General features: G+C 38.2%; 2 protein-coding genes across 2 annotated transcripts; both read left to right on the forward strand.

The window, feature by feature from the left end:
• Positions 1-1,924: 1,924 nt before the first annotated feature.
• On the forward strand, positions 1,925-2,658 carry LOC141813253 (protein TIFY 5A-like). The gene is made up of 2 exons (XM_074701190.1): positions 1,925-2,052; positions 2,135-2,658. The coding sequence occupies exons 1-2, from the start codon at positions 1,952-1,954 to the stop codon at positions 2,520-2,522; spliced, it is 489 nt and encodes a 162-aa protein (XP_074557291.1). The 5' UTR covers positions 1,925-1,951; the 3' UTR covers positions 2,523-2,658.
• A 2,961-nt stretch (positions 2,659-5,619) lies between these two features.
• LOC141834237 (uncharacterized) lies at positions 5,620-6,225 on the forward strand. Its single transcript, XM_074721668.1, has one exon. It carries the CDS (start codon positions 5,620-5,622, stop codon positions 6,223-6,225), a length of 606 nt encoding a protein of 201 aa, XP_074577769.1.
• Positions 6,226-12,460: the final 6,235 nt, after the last annotated feature.

Here is a 12,460-nt window from a genome sequence, read left to right on the forward strand (position 1 = left end):
TGAGGATCTCTTGTCAACTCTGTAAGAACTATTGTCTGTCGACATTTCCGGTCTTCATTCACTTGCTTTTACTGCAGACCTTTCCCTCCCTTAATCGCCGCCAAAGACTACCAAAACATTAAATAAAATAATTTTAAAAACAAAAAAGCCAAACACATCAGATCAACTAGGTTAGGAATTGGTTCTGGCTCTGTTCATCATATTGCTCTAAAAGTAGAATAGATTAAGGTTACAGGAGTCAGAAAAAGGATAAGATCAAAGATTAAAAATTGTTATTACCGAATCCAAACTGATCGACCAGATTTATATATTTGGAGGGTGTTTGTTTCCTTGGATGTTGTGCTATTTATAAATTGTTCGAGAGGTATGAATAAAAATTTGTCACGAGCAGTCCACGTACAGTATCAGTGACCAGTAGTTTCATATTTGCAGGGATATATTCCCTGCGAGTTTTTAATTTATGAATTTAATCGAGATTAAATATTAGTTATAGTGTAAAAACGACAACAACAAAAAAAAAACTCATTTTGTCGCTTTTGGTATTTCTGTATTTTGAATTGGACCATGCAGGACAAGAAGGTATTAAATGCATAATGTCCCTATTCTTAACTTTATTGTCGAGTGGACCATGCAACTAGAGCATTCCGTGTTTATGTTTTACGAATTTTAATAAATCAGCTTCCATGATTTTTGAAAAAGTATTATGAGAAACAAGGGTTTTGGAATATTTCTAAGTCATAAAAAATAACTCTAGCTCCTGTTTAATTTACAGTGCCAACTGCAATCTTTGTTTATAAATGTGAAATACAAATAAGAAAATTATATAACTATAGAAATAAAATAGTATCTTCAATGATCCAGAAGGCTAAAACGTGCAACCCGTGTGGTATTTTGGATTCTTAGGCAGTTAGGCTGCAAGCCTTTCTGGATTCAGTCCAATATAGTTTCTGGCGAACGCAGATTTTGACTATGGTTTACCTGCCATCACATCAAAGTCAACTCTTTTTTTTCTTCGAGTTGAAACTAATTTAAGGCACGCGCTTTGAGGTCGATAGACTATGTCAAGGCGTGTTGTTGATGAGAAATGTTCTTCATTCTCATCTTAGCCTGAGCATTGAGCAAGAAAACTTGGTGCTGTAATTTCAAAGGACCTAACACGAATGGCTTCAGTTATACGAAGCTTCCTTGAGCAAGAACATAGATCAATCAAAGCTCTTTGAGCGATCAAGTGTCTTGTCCAAACCCATTGTTTTCTTAGAGAGTGACGATAGTGAACAACATTTAAGCAATACTTGCCTAAGATCTCGATGAGCATTAGGACACTTAAACTAGCATAATAATTCAACTAGACTTTGTGCCTAAAAATGTATGAGATGTTGTACCCAAGAAAGCTACCCTGAAGATCGCCCCGAGCTCAATCCAGCGAGGTATAAATAAGATTCTCAGCAATTAAGAACGGTAAGAAAATCAAAATGTACTCCTTGTCTAGAAGTTGGAGGCTACGGCAGGCATCTCGTTAACTTATAATAATTAATATTTTGGTTGCTAGTTTGAAGAATATGAACACGAAGTTGAGAAGATAGAATACCTTCAGAAACCAGAAACCACCACCAGCCTTAAAAAGCAACAAAGCACGAGGCAAATTGCAAATCTGTCGAACCAATAAATAATTCGCTTACCAAACATTGGGAAAATGAGCAACTCAAATCGTGCACGGATCCATCTCCCCGCTCGAGGATCTCAATTCCTGCACGAGGAAAAATGTATGATCAATTAAAGAACAATTGCCACAAAAAGGACCAAAACCAACAGCATGGCGTGCCGACGACATCGCTTTCATGAACAATTGGACACCGCATTCTCCACGTGCCGCTAAATATTTCTCACGAATCCGCGTATTTATTCGTCGCCTTCCCTTCTTCCTTCAACCCAAGAAAGAGCGGAAGAGAAGATGGAGAGGATGTGTGATCCTGAGCTCCGCCTCTCCGTTGGCAGTCAGGCCGCTGCCGGCGATGGCAACAACCGGACGTCCAACTCTGTGAGACTCCACAGGTAAAAAAAATTCTCAGGTTCCTCTGTTTTATTGTATTTTTTAAATATTGTATAAAAAAATGACGGGAAACTAATGATGCAGGATGGAATCATTGTTAAGATTCTCAACAGCTCACCAGCAGCAAGAACAGAAGAAGCAAATGACGATCTTATATAAAGGCAGGATTTTTGTATGTGACACTACGGAGATGCAAGCAAGAGCAATCATATCCATGGCCGAGAAGATGGAAGAAAATATAGGAAAGCAAAACCTGATTAGCCAACATGATCAGCAGCAGGAAGCCATGGCGGAGTCTACGGTTCTGTTTTCCTCTCCATCTTCTGAAACCTTGCCGCAGATGCATAACCCGGGTCTGTCGATGAAGCGGTCGCTGCAGCGGTTTCTGCAGAAGAGGAAGGCTAGGATTGGTGAAGTAACTCCTTACAAACCTAAATTATTGTTCCCACTTAAGCCTCAGCATGCACGATAAGTATTTGTACTTGTCTTAGTTGCAAGAACATAATATTGCTATTTTTGTAAATTTTTCCTGATATGTATTAGGTGATACAGATATTGTTTCACATATCAGGTTTCTGGCAGATTTTTAATATTCGGATGTATTTATGTTGATTATAAATACAACTTTTTGACTTCTTTAATCTTAAGCAAGTGCATCCATGGATAAACTATCCCTCAGAAAAGAAGTAAATTAACAAAATATAGAGTGCTACCGGTAGGAGAATAGGGGGCACAGGATCATGCAACTGCAGAAATCTACAGATAAAAGAGTTTCAAAATCCTAATAGTTACTTGGTTACACATCATAAGTGAAAGTTTCACCCTTTTCCAGACGAACAAATCTTTGTTACAACTGAAACTAGAAAAATATATGCAAGTTGATTCTCTAATCAAAATACTTTTTTTATTTTTCACATATATCACCTACAAGACTGGCCATAATTTACTTTCCAGTAGAAATTCTAGCCCTTAAAATAATTATATGTAATGTTTAGATCAGATTCCTCATCGACATCATAGAATATTTCATTAACATTTTATTTGATGACTTACACGTAATCATGACCTTGTTGTTAAAATCAGGCAGGACTGGCTGATTCAAACACGATAACCAAAGAACAGGAGGGCATCCTGGTTTGGTTTGATATATAGAAAAACAAGAAGGACCAGCAATAACTATATTATAAACCAAAGATATATTGAAGTATTACTTTGTTTTAGTGATTGGGAAAATTTTCTATTCAGTTGCTAGGTCTCAATTTTGAGTCATAGTAGCAAGTTGGCAACATTTATTTCACTAATTTATGTTAATTTTTCAATATGTTTATTTAAAGCATATACAAATATTTGGTGTTTTTTAAAAACTATAAATCATTTCTATAGTGTCTTGTTCGGGTTAACCAGTTGTGCAGCAGCATTTCATCTAGTCAAATTGCAAAATATATATATATCCCAAACGTTTTGAACGTTGTTTCAGGAAAAAAAACACTAACAAACATGGATTCACCTTCAACAAATTCTGATAAAGATAAAAGCCAAATTTGAAACCTTGTTCTAGAAGAACACATGCATCACATGAAAGATAGTAGATTCTTCAGCCATTCAACTATGAACTGTTCTTTTTTTCTCTCATATGCAGCACATGCACTCACCTAAACACTGAAAGCAACCGGTGATGTCCTAATCTCCTGTTCGTTCGTTGTGAAGATAACTTTAGAGAAATATCTACCCTACAGTTCGCAGGCATTCAGAATCTTCCACAGTAAAGATGTTCCATTACTAACTGGTTAGGTAGGACGACACTCCTTGGGTGACCCAATATTCTAGAAATACTAGCGAGTAAAATATAAACAATGATTTTTCTCAAAGTCCCATGGACTTCAAAAAGTTTTAAGATCAACTACTTTAGCACTGTACTAATTCTTGGATCAGAAATGGATATTGAACTAATCGTATTTAGGATGATGGTACATAGCAATTATAATCAAATCTTAATTTTGTATGTGTGATAAAGAAGCATTCGTTATGATAGCAGTAGCTTGATATCAATGTAGATAATGGAGGAAAAAGGAGTCCATAGACGTCAATATAATCACCCCTCAAGAGGGATTAATAATTGACAAAGATTGATTGATAACCACATGTTCCAAAATCTCAAACATACAGGAAAATGTCTTACTCAGTGATCTATGGTTTACCATCCAATTCATTTAAGAATATGATAGAAATTTTTGAAATTAAGATGATAGTGACATTTATGAGTGAGTGAGACAATGTTTTAAATATCATGATGAGATTAATAGGAAGCTACTCTGCAATTTAATTATTTATTTAAAAAAATGCACCATTTATATGTTCATGCAATAACCTAGCTAATGCATAGACAATGCCAAATCTTATGCAAGAGATTAGACATACAGCAGCGCTACATTAAATCATCGATCATCGTCATCCTCGATTCTGATGATTTCGACTTGATTAAGCTTTTTTAGCACAAAAAAGAAACACTTTTTTTCATACCTAAAATGAAAGGAGGATTACTTTAATCCAATCTGAAAAGACTCCGAGTCGGTGGGAATGCACGCCGCATATATCCGACCACAAAAGGCTCGCTCCTTCTCCTAACTCTGTCGCTCTCCGTAAACCCTTCAACCTTCTTCATCCATCGAGTTCCTGCGCTTTCTTTTTTCCTCCAGAAATTTAACAGCCGCCGTACGCCTCGCCCCTCCCCTCCCCTCCCGGGACTGCTTGATTTGAGTAGAACCTCCGGCCGCAGGGAGCCCCGTCGTCGTCGGTCAGGCGATCTGGGAGAGCCCCGCCGCTTCACTATCAATCGATCCGTAAGCCCATTGTTATTGGAATCATGAGAATGGGCCCTTTATAGCAACACGAAGCCCTACTAACCAAATACATAAAGACCCATCAAGAAGGGGATTTTTAAAAGAACACCAAATATTGCAAAATACAAATAAATAAATAAATAAATTTATAGAATATATGAGCTTAAATAAATATCCGAAACCAATCAAATATGATATGGATATGTATGAAGAATACTTACCCTGTTCAAAATTCAAAGAGATAGGTAGGTCGATATATATAAAAACACTATATGTCAATTTTAACAGTCCATTATTTCTTCGAGAAAATAAATCAATAAAGTTCTCAAAATACAAGAAACCCCGTAGAATGGACACGAAGAGGGTCTGGACCAGTTAAAAAGCCTTTAAAAATAAGTCTATGCGCATTTCTCTGGCCAGCTAAGTCTTGCGTGGACAGTTTAGCTTACGAGAAGCATTCCTCCTTTGCCAAACTTCTTCAATAATTATGCTTAAACATCTACAGAAGTTTGTCGTCACAAGCCATGAATTGCCACTCAAATGGTGACAAACTCAATCACGTCTCATTCATACAATCACTGTGCGGTAAAAGAAAAAAATTGTATCAGTGTTTCATGCATGTTAATCTCCAGATTCATCTTAGTGAATCATGAAGTCCCAGCAGGCCAGCAGAAGATATAAATTAAGCTCCCCCTCCTTTCGAGCTCCTAAAGCTTGATCTGATCGGCCATGGCGAAGCCAAGCACACAAAATAGAACCCTTCCTTTGAAGGCCAAGGAGCTCTCCATCTCCGTCCTCGTCATCTCTCTGCCCTTCCTCTACGTCACCCTCCTCCACATCCCCCCTTCCTCCCTCTTCACTGACACCACCTTCTGGTTCCTCATGTCGAATTCCCTCATCTTCATTGTGGCTGCTGACTCCGGGATCTTCTCCTCGCCGGCGGGCACCACTGTCGCTTCCGGAGAGGTTCTTCACGATGAGTACATCATGCACCTCAAGGACAGTAGCTGTGTTGTCATGAAGGAGGAGCAGAAGGAAGTAGAGCAAGAGCATGGAAGAAGTGTAGTTTTGCATCAGACTTCACTTCCTCCGGATCCGTTGGAACAGAATCTGGACGATGCAGTTGGAGAGAACCTCGAAGAAATGGAAGAGCCTGAGAAGAGTGTATTTCTGCAACAGGACACAATTACCGAGCATGAATTGGATTCGGCCGAAACAAACGGTAGTGAGAGTGATCAGTATTCCAGCATGTCAGACGAGGAGCTCAATATGAGAGTGGAAGAGTTTATTAGGAAGATTAACAGGGAGATTAGGCTTCAACACATCAGAAATTAATGAATTGAGTTTTGCCTTTTTGAAACCTTTAGCACATATAGTTTGTGTTTACAACGGAGGAGTTTAGTTATTCGAAGTTGGTGTTAGTTTCAGGATTTCAGCAGTGATTAAGTTTAATTTTGTCCAAAAAAATTGTAGAATAATAATGATATATAGTTTTATCCATTTGCTTCCCTCTTCATATTCATTGTTTTTTTCTTTTAGTTCAAGAAAAATGGTGATCTGTATTGCTTCAAAACGTGACATGATTGATTAGTCCAATTATCTACTGTCACTTGAGAGTCGAAGAACAAGTGTTGTATATATCTATATATCAGGCCTCAATTGTTCCATTAGAGTCGATCGACAAAATAAGTGGCAAACTAATGAAACGTCCCGATTAATTATAACACCATCATTTACTATCACTTTCAAAACATTAAAACCTGGAAGTGTGCTTATAAGACAACTTAAAATAATTAAACGATGCTGGGGCCTTTGCAACATTTGCTGCACTCCCTCTTTTTCCTTTTGCTCCTTGATTTTCTTCAGTTGCTTTCATTAATCTTTATGTCAATCGATTTGCATATGACTTTATCACTAATTTAACATGTTATGCAGTAAATTGGTTGTTACATCTGCATCAACAAGTCAACGTTGATATATATATAAAGAGAGAGCTTTGGTCGAGCTAGGGATTTGCTAGTTTAATGATTTTACTCCACTGTTTGAATTTTAAATTTCTTTTATTTTGTCCCATATTCGTGGCCCTGCTTCCATACGATCATATGCTCGATCGCTGCTTTAGACGAAATGACGAATTGTATCTTGTGCTGGCTGTTTGAGGAGCCGTTAGATCGAAGGAGTGGAAGAACAGTGAACGGCACAGCGTATCGCCTGATGTCCCATTGCTGACGGGCAAAATATCTCAGTTCAGATTTGTCATGGTATCCAATGGATTTCAATAGTAAGAAAGAAACGCGAGGTGATTGCAAGAACTCAAGCAGACAAAAATAAAGTGTTATCATCCATCCAACAAAACAGAGCAAGTTTGTGACTCTAAATAGTCACCATTACACATGGCCTTTCGAGTTCCCAAGATCTAGAGCAGGCAAAAATAATTAAAGTAGTGACAAATTGCAGTTTTCCAATAACAATTTAATAAAGGCAGTTGATGATAACTAAGCCACGTCGGAAGATATTCCAACACTCCCCCTATCCTCCGAGTTGGCTTCCAAGAAAGAGTTTAACGTTTTCAGTCCAATGTTCTGTCTCTGCTGCACAAATAAGTTCTTTCGGAGGGCTTTGGTTAAAATATCAGCTTTTTGCTCGATAGTGGGAACATGAATCAGGAGAATTTCTTTGTCCTTAACTGCTTCTCGGAGAGCATGGTACCGAACCTTGATGTGTTTGGCTCGGCTGAAATGTGCAGGATCTTTGGCTATGGCAATGGCAGCTTGGTTATCCACCATTAGTGGTGTAGCTTCCTTTGGTTCCAATCCCACATCTGTGAGTAGTTGGCGCAGCCAGGAGCACTGATTCCTTGCATAAGCAGCAGCTATGTATTCGGCTTCACAAGTGGATTGTGCAACGACGTCTTGTTTCTTAGTACTCCAGGAAAATGGAGTCTGATTGTAGTAGAAGATGTATCCAGAAGTGCTTTTTGCATCTTCAGCTCCTGCATAGTCACTATCAGAATAGCCTTGCAAAGTGAGTGAATTCGTGTCTTTTGCTGCTGGAAAATGAAGGCCTAGGCTTGTGGTGCCTTTTACATATCTTAGAGCACGTTTGGCTGCAGCAAGGTGGGAAGAGGTGGGATGACTCATGTATCTAGAGAGTAGATTCACCAAAAAACTTAGGTCTGGCCGTGTATGAGATAAATAAATTAAACTGCCTACTATTCCCCTATAGATAGCTGGATCACAGTTCTCAGAAGTTTTGACAGGTGGTATTGCTCCCTTGTAATCTGTCGGGCATATGACAGCATTGGCTTCATTCATGCCAAATCTTTGTAACAAATTAATACTATATTTTTTCTGGTTAACAAAGATTCCTGCTCCTTTCTGTTGATGAATTTCCATCCCAAGGTAATAAGTCATTAATCCTAAATCAGTCATCTGAAACTCTTTCATTACTGAAGCCTTAAACGCTGTAATCAGCAACGGGTTGCTAGCAGTAATCAGTAAATCATCGACATAGACAGAAACTAGCAAAACCTGATCATCATGTCTCTTGACATACAAGGAATAGTCAGCATAACTTCGATGAAACCCAAGTGTTATCAGATACTTGTCAATAAGTTCATTCCACGCACGAGGGGCCTGCTTCAGGCCATACAATGCTTTGTTCAACCGATACACCTTATTTTCCTGTCCCTTGCAAATAAAACCTTCCGGCTGTTGAATATATACTTCCTCCTCCAAAATTCCATTTAAGAATGCTGTTTTGACGTCCATGTGATGAACTTCCCAATCTTTGCTAGCTGCTAAAGCCAAGAGAAACTTGATTGTGTCCAGACGAGCTACTGGAGCAAAAACCTCATTGTAATCAATACCGTGTTTTTGCGAATAACCTTTTGCAACAAGTCTCGCTTTATACTTGTTAAGGCTACCATCAGCATTTTTCTTTGTCTTGTAAATCCACTTCACACCAATGATTGTTTTCCCAGCAGGTTTTTTTACCAACTCCCAAGTGTTATTTCTTTCAATTGAGTTCAATTCTTCAGCCATAGCTATCCACCACTTGTCATCTTTCGAGGCTTCTTCAAAAGTGTGTGGGTCTGCATCTAGTTCAGCTGCATTTGTCTCTGCATAAACATCAGCTAAACTTCTTGTTTTTAATATAGGGCTATCAGGATCAGACATACTTTCATCAGTTATTGAAATGTCAGATTCTGAATTATGAGAACATCCTGATGCATTTTCTTCATTATGTTGTTCTTCATTGCTTGCGTCATGAAGTCCAGCATTTTCTGAGTTGTCTTGTGGATCTTCTGTATTCGTCACATCGGCTGCTGATTCAGGGGTATTTGAAGGTTGACCATCAGTCATCGGCCAAGAGGGTGATGTAGAATCCTCTGTAACAATTTCATGAAATTTAGAAGATGATATATCTGAAGGTATAGTAGAAGAGATATCAGTATTTTTAATGCAATTTCCAGGCCAATCCCACTCTTTATCTTCTTCAAAAATGATATCTCTACTAATAAAAACCTTTTTTTCTATAGGGTCAAAAATTCTGTATCCTCTAATACCATAACAATACCCAATCAGAATTCCTACTTTTGACTTTGCATCAAGTTTGCTCCTTTTTCCATCCGGTATATGCACATGACAAATGCAACCATAGACTCGAACATGATTTAATGACATTTTCTCTCCATGCCACAACTCAAAAGAAGTTTTCGTATTCAATACTTTCGAAGGCAATGCATTCAGTAAATAAACAGCCGTAGAAGCAGCCTCCGCCCAGCATTTTGTAGGGAGGTTTTTTTCAAATAGCAAGCATCTAGTCATTTCAATAATTGTTCTATTTTTCCTTTCACTTACCCCATTCTGTTGGGGTGTATATGGAGCAGTAAAGAGGTGAGTAATACCTTCAAGAGAACAGAAATTATGAAGTAACATGGAGACATATTCTCCGCCGTTGTCTGATCGAAGAGCTTTAATCTTCCTCTCTGCTTGTCTTTCAGCCATTTCTTTGAATGTTTTGAAAACACCGAATGTCTCAGACTTGTTACGCAGGAAATATATCCAACAATAACGCGTGAAATCGTCTATGAAAATAATAAAATACTTACTTTCATTCCAAGATGCCTCTTTGATGGGGCCACAAATATCAGTATGTATCAAATCCAGTTTGTTCTTTGCTCGAGAATAACTTTGCTTGAATGGCAACCTGGTCTGTTTTCCCTTTTGACAGATTCTGCAACATTTTTCCATAAACTCTATGTCGGGAAAATTCTTTGTCATTCCATTTCTTTGTAAAAGTTTGAGATTTCTTATCCCATAATGCCCCAGTCGGCTATGCCAAAGCTGTGATTCTGTTGAGCAGGACATAGAGATTTCTTCATTTGCTGCACATGTACTGAAAATGAAGAAATTGTTAGATTGTAACTCAGTGTGCAAAACAGAGTGTGTTCTTGAATCAGTAATATATAGATGAAGTCCTCTTATAAGAAAGTCCAGCTTTTGCCGCAGGAGTTGTCCAAAGCTTAATAAATTTTGAGTCAAACCAGGTACGAAGTAGATATTTTCCACAATAATAGGCTTTCTTCCACTTCTCAAATAAATGCTACCAACCCCTAAGACTGGAGTTATATGCCCTGTGGCTGATCTCACGGCCCTACCAGTTTGCTTTCGAAAATTGAACAACAAGGATCTGTCACAACTCATGTGATGGGAGCAACCGCTATCTAGTATCCACCCATGAATTTGTTGATTCTGGGTTGTGTCAACAGAATAGGTGATCTCCACAAATTTTTCATCTTGGCCTATAGATACGACGTCAGTAGAGAAGGCAATTTCAACATCACAATTTTCTTCAAAAATGGAGAGTTCAACTGCATTGGCTAGCTCTTTCATTTGTTTCTTGTGGTGACAGATTCTTTCCACGTGGCCTGTTTCTCCACAACCTTTGCATACAGCATCTGGATGATAAAAACAAAATTGGGGTCTATGATTTGTCTTTTTGCAGTGGGGACAAGGGTCAAATTCTTTCATTTGTTGATTCTTTCCTTGCTGAGATTTTTGTGGATAGACGGCTGGGCTTGAGTTCTGCACATGACTTTTTCCTCTATTAATAGCTAGATTGCTGAGTTCTAAGCTTTCAGCAGACAAGAGCAACTCGGGTTTTTCTTGCAAAATATCAACCTCTGGTGGTCTGATTTGCATCCTTTTTTCAGAAGCTTGAAGAGCACTAATCAGCTCTAGGAAGGTTATTGTTTTCAACTTATCTGTTTCCTCCAAAGCACAAAGTTTTGGCTCGAAGCGATTTGGAAGGCTCATAATTGCCTTTTCCACCACTTTTTCTTCTGGTAAATCCCCACCAAGAGCTCGAATTTCATTCACAATCTCTATCGTACGATCATAGTAATCTTGAAGGGTTTCTTTGTAACTCATCCGGTTTCCCTCAAAATCTGAGATACGATTGCGAATCTGGATTTTTCTTATCTGATCTCCACCTTCATGTATGGTTTTCAAGCGATCAAATATCTTCTTGGGTGTGTTGCAATTTGCGACTTTGGTGAACATATTATCCGTCAAGGCGTCATGAAGCAAAGAGACTGCTTTGTGTTTGTTGATAGTGTGATTCTTGAAGCGTTGCTTTTCTTCTTCAGAGGTATCTTCTCTCGGAACAGGTAGATCTTCTTCTTCGACTGTATACCATAGATCTTGCGCTCGCATGTAAGACTCGATTTTGATAATCCATGAGAAATAGTTTTTTCCATCCAAGACAGGAGGCCCTTTGTTGAAAGACATGGGTTTTGTTTTGCAAGAGAGTATGAGCAAAAAACAAAGGAAGAAACAACACAGGTTTTAGAGATCGGAAAGCTCTGATACCATGTTCAGATTTGTCATGGTATCCAATGGATTTCAATAGTAAGAAAGAAACGCGAGGTGATTGCAAGAACTCAAGCAGACAAAAATAAAGTGTTATCATCCATCCAACAAAACAGAGCAAGTTTGTGACTCTAAATAGTCACCATTACACATGGCCTTTCGAGTTCCCAAGATCTAGAGCAGGCAAAAATAATTAAAGTAGTGACAAATTGCAGTTTTCCAATAACAATTTAATAAAGGCAGTTGATGATAACTAAGCCACGTCGGAAGATATTCCAACACCTGCTACCTCGCAAACTATTGATTAATTCTTCTAATGATGAATCACCAATTAATAGTTGCATGATTAACCAAGATAATACTGAAATATATCGCCTATATAATTAAATATGCACGTGAAAATCAAGCCACTTGTTTAGTTATCCCTCGTCTTTTTCCTTCTTGATTTGCTTCGATAACCGGGATCTAACTTGATCGTCATGTTGACCTCCTACAATGCTCGTTAACTATATTGTAGAGATTCTTCAAGCTTGTGATGAGATCTACAATGAAGACCTCTGACCATCACAAGTCTCATCCTTTCGTTCTCTCATCTTTGATCGTGGACCGGATCAATCCATAATCTAACGGTGTTAGAAAAAAACTAAAATCGTGAAATTTATATTTGCTTTCTACATCTGGCGTCGTTTTGAAGA

Source organism: Curcuma longa, chromosome 1 (genome assembly GCF_044706935.1).
Source record: "Curcuma longa cultivar G26 ecotype Majalengka, Jawa Barat chromosome 1, ITB_CL_G26_1.1, whole genome shotgun sequence".
Taxonomy (NCBI): Eukaryota; Viridiplantae; Streptophyta; class Magnoliopsida; order Zingiberales; family Zingiberaceae; genus Curcuma; species Curcuma longa.

Coding starts and splice junctions, on each gene's coding strand:
- LOC141813253 (XM_074701190.1), top strand. CDS start 1,952: ATGGAGAGGATGTGTGATCCTGAGCTCCGCCTCTCCGTTGGCAGTCAG. Junction 2,053..2,134: donor AACTCTGTGAGACTCCACAG/GTAAAAAAAATT, acceptor CTAATGATGCAG/GATGGAATCATTGTTAAGAT.
- LOC141834237 (XM_074721668.1), top strand. CDS start 5,620: ATGGCGAAGCCAAGCACACAAAATAGAACCCTTCCTTTGAAGGCCAAG.